Source organism: Nyctereutes procyonoides, unplaced genomic scaffold, assembly GCF_905146905.1.
Source record: "Nyctereutes procyonoides isolate TBG_1078 unplaced genomic scaffold, NYPRO_anot_genome, whole genome shotgun sequence".
Lineage (NCBI taxonomy): Eukaryota > Metazoa > Chordata > Mammalia > Carnivora > Canidae > Nyctereutes > Nyctereutes procyonoides.
The window spans coordinates 32,866,782-32,883,788 of record NW_026575030.1 but is presented as its reverse complement, the minus strand read 5'-3'; the positions used below and the strand labels follow the sequence as shown (position 1 = coordinate 32,883,788).

The following is a 17,007-nucleotide window of genomic DNA, read 5'->3' as shown; positions in this document are numbered from 1 at the left end:
TTACTTCTTTTCACCTGCCTTCCCGCAGCCTTTCCAAAGTCCAGCAAAAGTGGCTGCTTAGGTTATGTCTGAAGCATGAGGTCTGCGAGTCAGGTCTAAGGCAGCATAGCTCTGGTTGCGCCACCCACGCCTTTCTCAGGGCCCCAGAGGCTGGGATCCTGCGGCCCAGCCAGCAGTCGAGGAGCCCGGGAGCAGAGTGAGCACCTCGAGTGCCAGCCTCCAGCTCCTGGCTCCTGACCTGCTGTGTTTTTCCTTTGGCTTTAACTGCTTAACAGTCCATTAGCTCACCACGATTAGAGCCCCAGCAGCCGCACAGAACTCACTGTGCCAGGAATGCCAGGCCTTCGGGCCCTGGGGCTCTGAGTGCACTTTGGTTTCCCTTCTACAAACACAGTGTGTCAGAAGAGAGAGAGAGAGAGAGAGAGAGAGAGAGAGAGAGAGAGAGAGAGAGAGTCAACATTTCTCTCCCGTGGGACAGACTGCAGAGGGGTGGCTTCATGCCCATCCCTTGTCTGCTGGGAGATTCCAAGACATGGCTCACGTGCTCACGTCTAGTCCCTGCTCTGCTCTGTTCTGGTCCATGACATCGTCCCCTCCTCATCCTGGTCTCTAACGGCCCAGTACTAAGGTGATTCACTGATGTTCCTTGCTCCCAATCCCTGTCCCCTCCTGCCACCCCCATCGTTCAGCCCGTGTAGACCCTCTCCAAGCACCTGCCTTGACACCCGTGTACGGAACTAAAGCGACAGGTTCCATTTAGCCAAGAAATTCATGTTCTTCCCACATCCTCCCACTGGCTTTGCCCCCAGTTTGTATTCACTGGAATCTGGGACCTCTTATGCGTTAAAACAAACAAAATTTTTATCACAACGGAGGCAAGCCACTGTCTTTATTTGGGGTCACTGAGGAGACAAAGCATTTCTGCTTGTACTTGCTGACTGTGTCAGGCTTTCTCCTTGATCAATGCTCATTGGCCGATGTGTGTAAGCATGTGTTTCCTTTCCTTTTAATCACCTCCTTTTAGTAACTTACATCGACGAAGATGCAAACGAAATACTTGAATTATCATCAAATAAAACCTTCTTGGTCATGCTGAAGATTCCAGAGGAGTGTGTTACTGAAGAGGAATTGCCTCACTTGCTCACCAAAAGGGTAATTATATCTTCAGCATTGTTGACAGAGTTCTTAACATTAGAATGCGGATTCTTCCAGAAGAGTGGGCCTGGCACTGTCAAGTAAGTAGCTGCAGGCTTGGCTTCTTTGTCTGGATTTTGGCAGAAAAAGATGCTTAGAAGTGGTTTTTCTATAGTGCAAAGGGCTGAGAGAAGAGCCCTACCCTCCACGGAAAGGGGCCCTGGAGTGAAGCAGGAGAGCTAAGTTCTTGTCTCACGGAGTCCAAGAATGAATCTTGAGGACAAAGGAGAGTGAGTAAAGAGACAGAAGTTTATTAAGCAAGGATACAGAAAAAAGCTGTCAGGAGTGAGATGGGTCCCGACAGGGTCACCACCGTGGGCCCCCGCTGACAGTCTTTTATGTAGAACTGACCAGCTTGTGGCCTTATGATTCTTGTGATGTCTTGGTTTGAGTAAGGACCGGTGATGACATCTCTAACAACTTACTTCTTTGGGGGGCGGGGGGCTGGTTATTCTTTGTTGGTCACAGATAACTGTCGTAAAAAAGTCCTCTTCCCCACCCACACCTAGGACAGGGTGGCCTGGTTTGTTCCCTTATCTCTGGTTTCCTTACATGTCAGCATTTTGGGGATTCCTGTGAGCCTGACCCCGTAGCCCCCTACCGTACCCCCACCTGTCCCTTACTCAGGAGGACCGTGTTCTGTTTCCTCACTCTGGTCTTACGTTTGATTCAACCTGTAGTGTCCCTGAGGATCTGCGATGTGCCAGAAAATATGCCAAGTGTCAGGGCCCCCAGTCCAAGTGGAGGCAACAGTTAAATGGATAGTTCTAAAAAAGTGTGAAGTGTTTTCTCATGGAGGCACGCACAGAATATTTGACAAGCACCAAGGAGGGTCATCTAAACTACCTGGGGTTGGGATGGAAAGGACTTGGAGGACTTCTTGCAGGAAGTGCTACTCAGGATGAGTCTTGAAAGATGAGGCAGGAGTGTTCTTGATCAAAGAGCAGAGATCGCTAGGGGGTCTGCACTGCAGTGTCCTGCTGCCTCGGCCTACAGTGTGGTGGGGACCTGCAGGGATGAGGCATGAAGGTGTTCCTACTCTTTGGTAAGGCACTGAAGCATTTTCATCTGCTTGTTGACATGGTCAGCTTTTCATTTTAGTCCTGCTGTGTGGTGGTGGAGAAATCCTGGAGGCTGAGAGCTTAGTTAGAAGGTACTGCAGTAAGTCGTCCTGGTGATCAATGTGGGGGCCTCGACCCAGTGAAGTGGCAGGAGGGATATGGAGGATTCAAGAGACATTTACGAGATCTTTTTACTCAGTGGGACTTTATGGCTGGTGGGATGTGGGAGTCAGGGAGAACACGACTCCAGGCTCCTGGTTCGGTGACCTAGTGGGTGGATGGTGGCTTTGTTCTGTGGAGCAGGAAATGCAGGAGAAGGTCCTTTGTGCAATACAAGGACATGCATCCTCACCGTGAGTGTTAGTTGGGTTCATAGCCAGACCCAGAAAAGTATTTGATAAGACAATCTAAGCAAGTCTAGCCTGCCATCCATTGCACTCTTCTCTGCAGTTGATAGATAGGTGGAATGGTGTGAGTCACCTTCATTTAGTTTCCATCTGATTCCTACAAAAGCTTGGCCAGGAGGGGATTCCATCTCGGTCACCCCAGAGTTAGTTTCTGGGTACCCAAGTGCATGTTATTTGATTGCTCCTTGATCACAAGAGTTTGTGCTCTGAGATGATGACCTGGGCTTCTCTTCCTCCTTCTTTTGCTTGTTTAAATTTTATCTGCAAGGCTCTTTTCATCCTTTTCTTCCACTTGCTTCAAGGGCAGGTTGCCTCTTGCCTTTTTCCTCTTGATTTTTTTCTTTTTTTCAGCCAGGGGTTTTACATTTGCTGCGCAGAAGTGCGATGATTCAGCATCCAAATGTGTCACGTGTTACAGACCAAATTCTGTATGTCAAAGGGAAATAGATGTTAATCATTCAGCTAAGAGCCTATCGCTTGCACAGAGCCAACACGAACAGATTCTGTAGGTATTTTTAGCTCATCGCTGTGTAGTGGCAAAGGATCAGGGGCTGGCACGATCCTGGGGACAAGTTCACCGGCCTGTTTGAGCTATTCCTTCTCTGATAAATGGAAATCCTGTACTTTCCCTGTATACCCACAGGTGCATATGAGATGCATATAAAGAACTACAAACGTTAAAAAAAAAAAAAAAAAAAAAAAAAAAAGAATGGCCTGGTTTACAGATAAGAGCTAAGGCACCGAGAGGTGAAAAAGCTGCTGCCCCCTGGTGTCTCAACCAAATATGCTCAGGAACAAAAGAGAGAGCTTAAGAGATACTAGTCTTATTGTCAGGTCAAGAACCCCAGTCTTTCATTTGCTCAGGCCAACTTCTAGAGGTTTCCGGATATGGAAGGTGAATGGGAGTGGATAGTGGAACACCAAGTCCTCGCTTTTGCTTTATTGTCTTGCTTTCCCCCCCCCTTTTTTTTTTTTAAGATTTCATTTATTTGCTCATGAGAGACACAGAGAGAGAGGCAGAGACATAGGCAGAGGGAGAAGCAGGCCCCCTGTGGGGAGCCCGATGTGGGACTCGATCCTGTACCCCGGGATCACGCGCTGAGCTAAAGGCAAATGTTCAACCGCTGAGCCACCCAGGCGTCCCTAGTCTTGCTTTTCTAAACAGTTTTTCGAGCCTCTCCCTTATTCCACCCCCAGAGTTCTCTTCCTTTTGGGGCCTTTGCTCTGCTTAAGCCCTCCTGTTAGCTGTGTTACCCTGGCCTGTGCACTAGATGCAGGAATTAACAGTGGCACCTCTGGTAACATGGGGAAGATACCTACCAGGTCCCGAATTCGTGACTACCCAACTCTGGTTCAGCTCACTGGGCGCCTAGCTCAGGGGGCACCGTGTTAGTGTGGGACTCCAGAGCAAGGGGTGAGGGGCCCCCCATTTCACTTCTTCAGGCCCAAAGTAGTGTGGTTAACAGCTCCCAGGTGTGTGAACATGTCCTAATGACAGCAGGGCACCACGTCGCCAAAAAGAACCAGAGTGGACACTAGAAGTGATCTGGGACAACATTCCAGCTCTTAATGTAAAATTTTAGCTTAGCATCTTTTTCTGAGAGCCTACTATACGCAAAACAATACTAGGCCCTAAAGATTAAAAAGGAAGGAGAGGAGAGAGGGAACAGAGAAGGCTAGAAGGACAGCATCCTTGCCAGAACCCATTTGTTTGTGTGTGTGTGTGTGTGTGTGTGTGTGTGTGTGTGTAAGGAAGTGCTTGGAAAAATAAAACCCCATCTATAGGCTGCTCCTCCTCCTCCTCCCAGTTGCTCTGAGCAGCTCTGTGAGAGCCACTTTCTTACTTCCTGCATTGGCCTGTTGGCAGCGTTCTTTTCTCTGGGGCTCAAAAACTGTAAGGTGACTCAGTCATTTTTCCCAAACTTCTTATCACTTGTCACTTCTTTCCTCCTTGATACTCTGGAACCTTTCCTCTTGCTTCATCCCCACTGGGCAGTGTGGTAAAATGTGAAGAAGGTGGGTTTTAGTGTCTGTAACACCTAGCACTGAATTCCTTATGAGTAGAGTGACCTTGAGCAGGTTTCATAACCTTTCTGAATGCTGTTTCCTTTATTAGTAAAAAGGGAAGGGGGAGTAATGCCTCTTGTGTCAGGTTCTCATGAAGATCGCAACAGAAATGACAAGACTGGAGGCATACAAACCGTAGGTGCTCTGATCCCCCCTGCTCCACGTCGAAGGGATTGAATTGTCAGCAGGTGATTCAAGTGGGAGTGTATGGAAGTGTAGGCTCCTTGAGATTCCCTTTGGAATTGAGTGGAAGACAAAAGGAGCAGAGCTCTCCTCGGGGCACTGCTACTTGCCACCGGATGAGGTAATAGGGCACTGAGCCATAATGGGTGCAGCTGGGCCAGTCACCTTGGCACTAGGAGGCCATTGGATGCCACTGAGCCTTCCAAAAATATGTCAAAGACTAAGACTTCATGCTAGGCAGGAGTCGGCGTGGCTGGGCTCTCAGAGGCCTGGAGGTGGGCTCACCGCAGCCCCAGAGCTGGGTCCATAGTAGAGAGTATGGCCAGATCCCAGGGCAGTCCTCCCAATTTCTGCTGGAACCCATCTGCAAAAGACCAAGGCATGTAACCTTCAAATGCCAATTTTACAAAAGTGCAATGTAAGTACATTCAGCTGCCTGTCTTCAAGTCCTATTGGCTGGCATTCCCGTCTCTGAAACATGATGAAAAGGCTAATCAAAGACAAGGAGAAGATATTGGTAATGTAAAAGCAACTAATGCCCAGAATATAACACCAAAACTTCAGATACAGAAGATACAGATACGGTCAAGAAGCAGACAACCCAGGAGAAAGACAGGAAGCCAAGAGGCAAGTCAAAGGTGAACCATCCCAAAGGAGTTCATAAACACACATGAAAAGATACTCGACCCCACTAGTAACAGTGCAAATTGAAGCAATGTAAAGCGGCTTTATACCCCTTGTGTTGGCAATAATTTTTTAAAAAATCTCGCAACACTAGGTGCCAGCAAGGGTGTGGGGAATGGAGCACGTAGACCTGCTCAGATGGAGAGCAACTTGGCAAGAATGAGGTGGGTTGGAGATGCACCCACTCTTGGATGCACCAGTTCCATTTCTCTGCACATGCTCAAGGGAAGCTTTCACAGGTACAGGAAAAGAGGCGCAGAAATGTTCAAGGATGATTACTTGGGCAGAGTTTGTGATGAGAGAAAATCCCAAATGATGCACGTCACCAGCATAGGGGAATGGGAAAGTTGGTGTACGGAATCATTTAATGGGATCTCTGCAGGAGTTAGGAGTTACCCTGAACAACCTCCATCTCGATGGGTAAATAGCAAATGTAATTTTGAGTGAAAAAGGCAAGTCACGGAAGACTGTGTAGAATGTGGCACCTTTTATTTGAATAAAAGCAAACTCATTATGAATCGTTATGATCACACAAAGAAGTATTACATTTATAAAAACAGGCGTGAAAAGGAACACACGCCCACTTCAGGACAATCAATGGTTAGAACCTTCAGTTGGGGGTGGGAGGGAGGAAAAACAGTGTAGGAGTAGCTTTAGCTTTGTTTTGTTTTGTTTCTTAGAGTGAAGGGCTGAACTAAATATCGTAAAATGTGAAGGTGAGAAACGTGGGTTGTGGGCACGCAGGTGTCATTTCTGGCGTGTGATTACAGTATTTCAGGCATCCAGTAAGAACTCTGCAGTTATCCACCAACCTCATCCAGTCCCTTTATCCAGGGGAAAGTGCTATATGGGGCTCCCTTGGCTGTTTCTCTGTACAACGAAGCTCTATAGAAAGCAGAGAATAAGCCCTTGTCCCATGATGTGCCAGGTCCTGAGTGGCCTGTTCTGCTACCTGCCCAGCCACTTTAGTGTTATCTCCTCTCCAGGGTCCTCGGGGTCCATGTGGGCTCCGGCTGCTGACCATTCTCACCATGAAGGCCACAGGTGTCATCGCAACGTGTGAGAGATGTTGAAAATCCCAGCCTGGTCACTTGCTCCTTATAAATGAGGTTCTTTTAAATGAGTGTTAACTTGAGTTTTGATGGGGGTGGGCGCACACCCTCCTGTTTCTTGATCCAGAGCCTGCAGATAAGTGGATCCCAGCGCTAGCGTGGAATCTGTGTCCCAGTAGTTTTGCTTTGTCAGGTGATCTGCAGTGTGATCCATCTGTGATGCGTGTGGTTGTCTTACTTGTTCCTGTTTGTTTCAGCTCACAGATGTGTACACTTCATCCCCATCTCTCAGTCGTTACTTCACTTCAGTGGAAATGACAGACTTCAGGTAAGAATGTGGAGAGTTCCATGTTGGCCGTCTCCTCTAGAAAGCGACACCGATCACCATTTGTCTAGAAAGACTTCCCGAGTCTCAAAGCACAGAGGGAACCGATGAGAAAATCACAGACTGTTGGCTTTGGAAGGGGCTTTGGACACCCACTAGCTCAACTTCCTGATTGTACAAAGGAGCGCAGTCAAGCCCCTATTAGCTATATGTCTTAATAAGGTCACGCGGAAAAGAGAGGAAAAGCCAGTCCTGGGTGAACCATTCCTGTTTAACAGCAGATGCTCAAATAAGCTACAGGTAGGACTAGAAATAGATCTCAAAGGGCACCCGGGTGGCTCTGTCAGTTAGGCATCCGACTCTTCGTCTCAGCTCAGGTCTTGATCATCTTGATCTCAGAGTTGTGAATTCAAGCCCCACATTGGGGTCCACACTGGATGGAGCCTACTTAAAAAGAAAAAAAAAAAACCAGATCTCCAGTAGTAATGTGATATAAATGATATAATCTGTACACTAGCTTTTGCTTTTGAGGAACATAAGGAGTCCCTGCCCCTTGTATCATTAAGAATATAAAGACATGTCATAAAGGAAAAGCCTACCTTCTCCCTTCCACCCTACTACCTACTACCCCCGGATACTGCATGTACCAGTCAATTCCATACACGCAGTACATTTCACTCCCTTCCGCTGAATGGACTGCCATCAACGGGCTTGGTGTGGTTTCTTCTATACTTACATTTGCCATATATGCTTTATGTACTAAGCATGTAGAGCTTTTACGCACACATATAGTTTTACTTTTTACGTCTCTTAAAATATTTGTGTCTCTGTCTACAGGACTTAGATAAAAGGTATATGTGTGGAGGAGTCATTTGATTGTCTTTTTGTATTGTTAGGACAAGATTTACGTGGCAAAGCTTTATTATCCACTATTCCTAAGGTACCTCTGGAGTGTGACCATGGAAGATAGCTCTGTATTGAAATCCCCCCTCTCAAAGTCCACATTTCCCAGAACATAATCACGGTGCAGACGGGAGGGGAAACATGGAAAGCAGGTAGTGGCACAATGACTTGGGACCAACAGGGACCCGAAGTCTGAAAGCGCCTACAGTGACGGATTGCCCTGGCACCAACACTGTTCCTCTTCCTTTATGGAACCCCCGTGGTGCGTGTTACCTTGGGGTGACATCCCTGACATGGCTCATTTCCTTTTTTTTTTCTTTTTTTTCTTTTTTTTAATTCATAGAGACACAGAGAGAGAGGCAGAGACATAGGCAGAGGGAGAAGCAGGCTCCATGCAGAGAGCCTGACGTGGGACTCGATCCAGGGTCTCCAGGAACATGCCCTAGGCTGCAGGTGGCGCTAAACGGCTGCACCACTGGGACTGCCCCCGACATGGCTCATTTCAATCGCAGATTGTGGGTATTAAAATGCCAGTAGGAAAGCCCAACACATCTTCCTCCAAGTACTTGCCTAACTTGCAATTTAAAGATTGAGCCCAGAAAGGAAAGACACTCAACCTGCTTCTTTCCAAGAATCCAGCCCCATATCATGGCTCTAGAGGAGGTGGGATTGCAGGATGGGTTGGGGTAGACGTGAGGGAAAAAGACATCCTCAAGTTGAGTCAAATGTGGCTAGACCTCTGAAGACCTAATGTTAGGGAATTTGCTTTTCAAAGTGATTTGAAAGAAAAACCCAAGGGTTTTAGGATTTGGGATAGAGGAGCTCTGTACAGGAAGCATTTTTTTTTTTTTTTTTTTGTGCCAAGAGGTGCAGGCAGTGTTTTAACAATATTGAATCGAGAAACAAAAGCCATTGACCCCCCAAAACATGCTGCTTCTAGTGGGCAGGAGAGAGCTAGAGCCTGGGGATACTGGCCCCAGTCCTGTCCGGGCCAAGGCCCTAGGGAACCTTCTGGGAGGCTCCTTGGTTCATCAGCTGCCAGGCCCGTTCTGACCAGGAGCAGGCAGCCAGGCAAAGCCCCCAGGGTTCTCTGTTTTCTTGCAAATCTCTCCTTTTGCTTCAAAATCTGGCCTCCCCTCTAAAGTCCCCCGGTGGGTGACCTGCCGCAGTGGGCCTTGGCGCTAGGGGGTGGGACAGAGTTAGGCAGGGCCACCCTCCCTTTCACCTGGTTTGATCTCCTGAAAGCCAGCCTCTGGTCACCCGGCAGCCGAGGTGAGCCTTGCCCACCGTGGGCAAGGTGTGTCCAGGCGGTGACTGTGTGTCCAGGCGGTGACCACGGAGGGCAGTCATCGGAGGCGGGGCTCGGGTGCAAATGATGACACCTGCAAGCTCGTGTGGCCGGCTGAGTGTGAACGCGCACTTCCAGCGTGCCAGGAGCAGCACACCCGGCCGGGGGTTGCTGGTGTGTTCTGCGTTTGAACTGCAGGGTTGCCCACCCTACTGGGGGTCGCGGTTTCTAGGCGGAGGGGTGGCCTGGGTGACCTCTGGTCACCAGAGGGCACTGGCTCCCCGTCGTGAGCCGGGGGTGGGGGGCCTGCAGGCCGATCCGGGCTCCTGGGGGGGTCCAGGGGCTGGGGGGTGTCTCAGATGGGGCCCCTCGTGATTATTTGACTGCTGGCTCTTCATCTGGGCCTTCTTGAAGCAAGGTCACAGGATGCCTTTGGCAAACCTAAATGCCGAGCTGGCCTTTGACGAGCGGCGTCAGCTGCTAATTAAGCGAGGACGCCCTGTGATCATTTTTATTCTGGTGATGGAAAGGTACGTTCCAGGCAGATGAAAACTCCTTTTCCTTTGGTCCCTTTGCTGAGCCCTGCAGAGCTGGAGCCGGGAGACGGGAATGGGACAGGGCGAGTTTCTCTCTCTCTCTCTCTCTCTTTCTCTATCTAAATATCTAAATATTTATTGTCTATCTAAATATCTAAATATCTGTCTATCTACCATTCTATCTATCTAAATGGCTATCTATCTAAATATTTATTTATTTATTTATTTATTTATTTATTTATTTATTTATTTATTTATGTTTTATTGGAGTTCGATTTGCCAACATAAAGTTTCTCGCCTCAGAGACCAACCGGGCAGGTGGGATTTGCTGCTGCTCTTGCAGGGCGGCCTGTGGGGTCAGGAGTCGTCGGCCAGCCGGGGGCGGGGAGCCCGGGCCTACCTTGAACATTTTATAGGCCAAGGAATGAACTGGTTAAACCAAATAGTCCTGAGCAGCACCTGTCAGGGCAGGGAGAGGGTGGATGGAGCGTGGGAACATGGGAGGGGAGTAAGCAGGAGAACCCAGGGGCGCCTGGGTGGGCTCAGTGGTTGAGCGTCAGATCCCGGGGTGCTGGGATCGAGTCCCGCTTGGGGCTCCCCCGGGGAGCCTGCTTCACCCACCGTGGGCCAGCCTTGGACCTTCCCTGACTCTCCCTTCTACGGCCTCTAACACTGGTCTCCCAGAGGGTGGGTTTTAGGTGGAAGGAAGAGGGTGGGGTCCCCTCACCTTTTTGTGAGGAAACGACAGAAGAGGGTCCTTCTAGGACACCAGGCCCTGTGCTATTTCCTACTGGGAGAAGCCGAGGAACTGCAAACAGGCTCCTGCTGAAGTGAGTTTCCCGAGTGGCAGTGTGATCCCGCTGACATTTGTCGCTATCTCTGCTGTGCCTTTCAGCGGTGAAAATGCCACGATAGCCTACCACCTGCAGTTTGGGGTTCCTTCCGAGGACGACAGCTTTATGCGGTACATGATGAATGAGGAGTTGGTGCGGGGCGTCTTACTGCAGAGTCTGCATGACGAGGGGGTGTCTGGTTGTGAGACCCTGGGCCTTGGGCCGGCGTCGCTCCTGCTCTACGGTAAGTGGAGGAAGTCAGGAGGGCAGACGTGAGGCCTCAACGGGAGAACCAGAGCGAGGGCAGCTGGCGGGGAGGTTCCAGGTGCCTGCCCTCCACAGACAGACCGACAGACGGAGTAGTTGGAGGGCAGCCAATTAAATTGTAAGGAGGAGGACGGCTAAATGTTTCCTTGGTGTCCTTCACCCACATTTGAAGGCCTGTACCCCACTTGGCAAAATTATTAGTAGGCTCCATGGGAAGGCCGCGGTTTCACGGGAGAAGTGAGTGTCCCATTTGAGGCGACTGACCCAGCCAGCTTGTTGAACGATGATCCCAGTGGGGGGAACCCGTCTCTCTCTGTTGGGGGCCACTGGGTCTCTGACAGTGACCCAGGGGCCGGACAAGGCAAACCAGTCGCCTTCCTTAGAAAAGTAGAATGAACGTACCCTGTCTGCTTTTGAAACCAAGGGTGGAATGAGAGAACTGGTATGTCACTCAGTGAGCAGGGAAGGCCACCCACATGTCACAATCTGAGAGCAGTTAAGACTTGGCACAAAAGCGGGTGACAAGCCCCGGAGAGGTGCCCCCTTGCATCTGCACCAGGTTGCCCTCACCTCTGGTCTCCCGTCCCACTCTGACCCCTCGCTGGGCTCCCATTAGCCCCCCATGCGACTGTCCCTGACATTCCATCATCCACGGTCCATCAGAAACACTGTGCACCCACTAGTAGGAGCGAATGCTGTTAAGTGGCTGAGAAAGGCAGATCGGGGGAGGGTTAGCCACGAGCACAGGCCCCCCAGCCTAGCATCCAAAGAGCAGAGCAGTGAGGTTATGAAGCTCCCCAGCCACTCATAGTATGAGAAGGGACGTCCGTTATAATGACACTTATTTCTTATTTCACTTATAATGGGAAGTTAAAGTAGGCTAATCCCTGTGTAAGAAGGCAAAGGGTTATGTACTGCAGTTCTTCAAGCTTTCTTTTTCCCAAATAAGTGGAAAGGATGACATTCAGGAGGCCAAATCTTAGCTCGCTGGGAATGAATAGTTTCCTCGCTGAACATCTGAATAAATTGCATCTGTGGGGGGGTGTCTGGGTGGCTCAGTGGTTGAGCATCTGCCTTGGGTTCAGGTCATGATCCCAGGGTCCTGGGCTCAAGTCTCGCCTCGGGTTCCCCGCAGGCAGCCTGCTTCTCCCTCTGCTTATGTCTCTGCCTCCCTCTCTGTGTCTCTCATGAATAAATAAATAAAATCTTAAAAAACAAATGTGTCTGTGGGCCAGACAGAGGGCATACATGTAGAGAGTGAAGAGGTTATGCCCCCCTCTATAGGAATTTTAGAAAGAAAGAAAAGGAAGGAAAGAGAGAAAAAGATGAAAGGAAACAAGGGAGCCCTTCGGCCCCCTCCTGTGTGAAGAGGGGAGAGGGGAGGCCCACTGCCTGAGCTCTGTGTGGTGGCCACTGCTGTGTTGTGATGGGTCTTGGTTTTTTGAGCCCCCTCTGGAGTCTGGTGGTTACCAGCAATTTCCAAATGTAGGCGAGGAAGGTAGAGGAGGAGTTGAGAAGATTATGGGGTTGAGAAGGCCATACAGAGTGTGATGAAGGGGAGGGGGTGGCTTGTGAGCCTGAGGAGAGCCTGGACAGACCTTGAGCAGATGGCCTTGGGGACATTTCCCCAGGGCCAGACTCCGCACCGTCCCCTGGGGGCAGCTGGGAGCTCAGCCAGGGATTGTGCCCTTCCTCCCAGACGTTTCTGCTGTAGGGGATGGGTGTTTCCATGACCCATGTCCACTTTCTAGAGTACGCATGTGCTGTAGTTGAGACCTTTGATATTCTCAGGAATGTAAACGTCAGTCACAGGAAGGAAGAGGACACAGTGACCATTTGAGAAGTGAGGAAGGAAGAAGAGAGACCTAGGAAAGGCAGGCTGGCCAAGAGAGGGGGCAAGTTCAGGAGGGGTGGGCTGGAGAGGCAGAGGCCCCTGGGAGGGACCCAGTGAGACCCCGTGTGTCCTGAGCCAGTTTTCCGTGTTCATGTGCACTGTGGGCCTGAGGGTTGCTGCCCTCCCCACCCCTCTGGTTATCCAGGCAGTTAGTGGGCGGTTAGTTAGAGCTGGGCAGCTGGTTTCCTACCGAGATAATGTTCCGCAGGAACAGAGAGCGATGATTCTTTTTTTAAAAAATTTAAATTTTAGTTAGTTAACATATAGTCAATGTTGGACTTAGGAGTAGAAGTCAAGGATTCATCACTGACATACAAACCCAGTGCTCCTCACAAGTGCCCTCCTGAACCCCCAGCACCCATCTAGCCCATCGCCCCCCTCGCCACCACCTCCCTCCATCAACCCTCTGTTCTCATTGAGAATCTCTTATGGTTTGCTTCCATCTCTTCTTTTTTTTCTCCTTCCCTTATGTTCATCTGTTTTCTTCCTTAAATTCCACATGTGTGTGAGATCATATGGGGTATTTGTCTCTCTCTGACTGACTTATTTCACTTAGCTTAATACACTCTAGCTCTGTCCATGTCATTGCAAATGGCAACATTTCATTCTTTTTGATGGCTGAGTCATATTCCATTATATTTCACTCCATATATAGAATATATAATAAATATACACCACGTCTTCTTCATCCCTTCATCAGTTGCTGGACGTTTGGACTCTTTCCATAGCTTGGCTATTGTTGATGATGAAAGAAAATGACTCTTTATTTTTTTTAAAGATTTTTATTTATTTGTTCATTCATGAGAGACATAGGGAGAGAGAGAGAAAGAGAGAGAGAGAGAGAGAGAGGCAGAGACACAGGCAGAGGGAGAAGCAGGCTCCATGATGCAGGGAGCCCGACGTGACTCGATCCCAGGTCTCCAGGATCAGGGCCTGGGCTGAAGGCAGCGCTAAACCGCTGAGCCACCCGGGGTGCCCAGAAAATGACTCTTTAAAAAAATTTTTTTTCCACATAATGAGAACTTTTAGGATTGACTCTCTTAGCAACTTTCAGAGTTACCATACAGCAATGTTAACTCTAGCCACCATGTTGTACATTACACCCACAGAACTTATTTATTTTATAACTGGAAGTTTGTGCCATGGCTTCACCCAACCCCCCCGAGCCCCCTGCCCCACAACCAGTTTGATTTCTTTTCCTATGAGTTTGTTCTTTCTAGATCCCACATGTGAGGATCATGCAACATTTGTCTTTCTCTATCTAATTTCATGCAGCATGATGGTATCAAGGTTCAGGGAATTGTTTTTTTTTTAATAATTTATTTATTTAATCATGAGAAACACAGAGAGAGAGAGAGAGGCAGAGACAAAGGCAGAGGGAGAAGCAGGCACCATGCCGGGAGCCCGATGCAGGACTTGATCCCAGGACCCTGGGATCATGACCTGAGCCGAAGGCAGATGCTCAACCACTGAGCCACCCAGGTGTCTCCAGGGGATTGTTTTAATAGCTCTCACCTCCCTTTCCCCCTGTTTTTTGGCCTGTTTCACCTTATGGATGTTTGGGGGCCCAGGGATGAGGAGAGAAAGTTTGTTTTACAAATATAAAATGGCAGCATGAGTTATTTTAGACATCTCAACATGAGTCAGATATTTGGTAGTGTTTTCTCATATGGGAAGGAGTCAGCTAGTAGACTAAATGAGAAACAAAGGCACAGACCAGATTTGTGTGAGAGAAAAGAGGAAAAAGCTGTAGGCAATGAGAACAGTGAATCTTGGCTGCACATTTTTGGGCTGAACCAATGAGCTGCCTGTTGGCAGAGGAGCCACTGTGTGAGCTCTGTCCTTAAAAGGACTGCTTGGTATCAAAGACAGTCATTTGGGTTGTTTATAGATTGTCCAGGAAACTTGGGAAGTTTAGCCAAGGAGCACTAATTCTCAAGTGGGGGCAACTTTGTGCCCCCACTGCACCCCAGGGGTGTTTGGCAATGTCTGAAGATGTTTTTAGTTGTCCTGATGGGTGTGTATGTGAGATATTAGCATCTAGGGTAGCGTGAGGGATTCTTCTGAACATCTTCTACTACACAGATGGCTCTCTACGACAAAGAATTATCCAGCCCATAATGGCAACCGCGAGGACCCTGTGGTAGAGCGTGGACTCTCTGTGTGATGTCCCCAGGTCCTTACATGGGCATGTCCTCCTTGGTCAGGCCAAGTCCACACCATTTCCTCATCAGACTTTCTCACAATAGCACACTGAAAATTTAGAGGTTAGTAGTTAAATTATGAAAAAAGACTGAGTATTTAAATATCTTCAGCACCCAAAAGGCCTCACCAAATGTCATTTACCAAGAATTAGGCCAAAACAAATGAGCAATGTGTTACTTGCTTTGCGTAAAGCATTCAGAGATAGGTGTGTGCGCGCGTGCACTTGTATGTGTGTCCGCGTGTGTTGATCGAAAAGAAAACTTCCTCTGCTAGGAATTTCCAGGCATTTCAATTTTGCATAAGAGTTTATATTCAAACCCAATGGGGGAAAAGTGAACGCATAAATCTTTAAAAAAGAATCTTTAAAAAATAATCACGGTTTTAAAAAATGAGTGACCTCCGTTTGTCTGTATTCTCTTTTCAGAATGAAGTGGAGGATGTTGGTCTGTATCTGAAAGCAGCGCTCCACTGAGTTTTTGGAATGAGAGAATGCATTTTGCTTTCCAGAGAAGATCCTGCGAATTACCAGAGAAGGACTGGCAATGACGTGAAGGGTTGGAGGCTGTCCTTTTTCTCCTGATTCTGCACTTGGGAAGTCTGGGCTCTGCGTCCAGCAACAGCATGTAGGGGCGACCCCAGCTGGGTGTAGGCAAAGGCAGGAAGTCAGACGGTGGGTGGAACTCGCTGCTATTCTCAGAGCACCGCTTGCTTCCACCTACATGTGGACACTTACTCCATAGTGCAGAGGTGACCTTTCAGGCGGGTCCTCTCCGTGCAGGTGGAGAGAGTGTGCAGGCAGGAGGTGAGGGACTGCATAGCTAATCACTCACTGAAATCCTTCTCCCACTCGCCCAGGCCTGATGTGATGCACGATCTACCTCTAAGCAGGACTGTGAGGGAGGCACCTGGGAGACCAAAGCAGCAAAGTTCTGGGTCCGATTCCAGGACCTGCGGCTGCATACCTTAGCAGACCAGCCTGAGACCCGCCATCCAACATTACTGTGTTATGTGGAGCTACTGAAATGAGATGCGTGTTTCTTACTTCGCCCTTCCTCATTGCACCTGTGACTCTTGAACACCCCTTTTGGAAACGTGGGTCCTTGAGCGTTTTGAGTTTTGAACGCACTGCTGTCGTTTGGGATCGTTTTCCCACTTAACAGTTTCTCCAGCTTCCATCAGAGGATCACTGAGGCTGCTTACCTCGTGCACGCTGGCTCATGGCTTTTTATTGTCCCTTGGGACTAGGCTTCGTCCAAAACTCAGTGTCTGCAGGCACTGGTTGTGTATCTTACTGAGGGTGGTTGGAAACAGAAAGAACCACTTTCTGTTTGAAGTTAATTGTGGGAGGCTGAATGCCACTCTGTTTGCAGGCTGGGGGGAATGTTAGTGACTGTGTTGATCATCTACGGACGTAGAATTGTCCAGCACGAGGAAACAGTGTTTGTTTCCTTGGAAAAAAATTGTTTGCAGGAAATTTTCCAGGAGAGAGTGTTGTGTGTTGTGGTCCCATAAGGAGATGTTCTTAGCTCCAGGATCTCAGTTAAATTGGCCGTGGGTAGATGTCAGTGTGGGGGGCTGCTGTGTACGGGAAGTGTCCAAGGGGGTGTCTCAGGCTGGATTTGCCCTGGTCTTTTTGTGCTCCAGGACTCTGGATAATGTGAATTCACTTTCTTATTTAACTAGAGGATGCATTTATTGTAACCTGGTGTCTCATTTTGAGGCCAGTTCCTCAAACTAGCCAAATAGGTGCACCTCCCTTCTTCCTCTTTATTTTTCACATGTCAAATGTAAACTGTTGTGTGTTTGTATTTTTTAGAATGTAATGAATGACTTTAATGGGGAGGGATTTAAAAATATTTACAATAAATTATTTTTGCACGGGCATTGTCACGTTCACGTTTGCTTCACAGGTGCGACTCTCCAGGCCCGTGACGTGGGCTGGCATTTTCTTGCGGTAAATGGTGCTGGAACTGGTGTTTTCATATCCCTGACGGCAGTTTCCCCTTTTGAGTAAGACTCAGCCGGATGGGCTGCAGTGGGCTAGGTCCTTCTCTGTTCCAGGGAGAGCAGCGGGGTGCTCTCTCCCCTCTGCTTCCTCCTGGGGCTCC

At 48.8% G+C, this 17,007-nt stretch overlaps 1 protein-coding gene across 1 annotated transcript in view; it reads left to right on the top strand.

Annotated features, from left to right (window-relative positions):
• CUNH3orf52 (chromosome unknown C3orf52 homolog) overlaps positions 1–16,777 on the top strand; it is a 29,498-nt gene extending 12,721 nt beyond the window's left edge. The window contains exons 3-6 of the mRNA XM_055316258.1: positions 1,025–1,152; positions 6,906–6,976; positions 10,596–10,777; positions 15,324–16,777. Coding sequence (XP_055172233.1) covers positions 1,025–1,152; positions 6,906–6,976; positions 10,596–10,777; positions 15,324–15,328 — 386 coding nt within the window. The 3' untranslated portion in view covers positions 15,329–16,777. The remainder of the gene's footprint in view (positions 1–1,024; positions 1,153–6,905; positions 6,977–10,595; positions 10,778–15,323) is intronic.
• Positions 16,778–17,007: the final 230 nt, after the last annotated feature.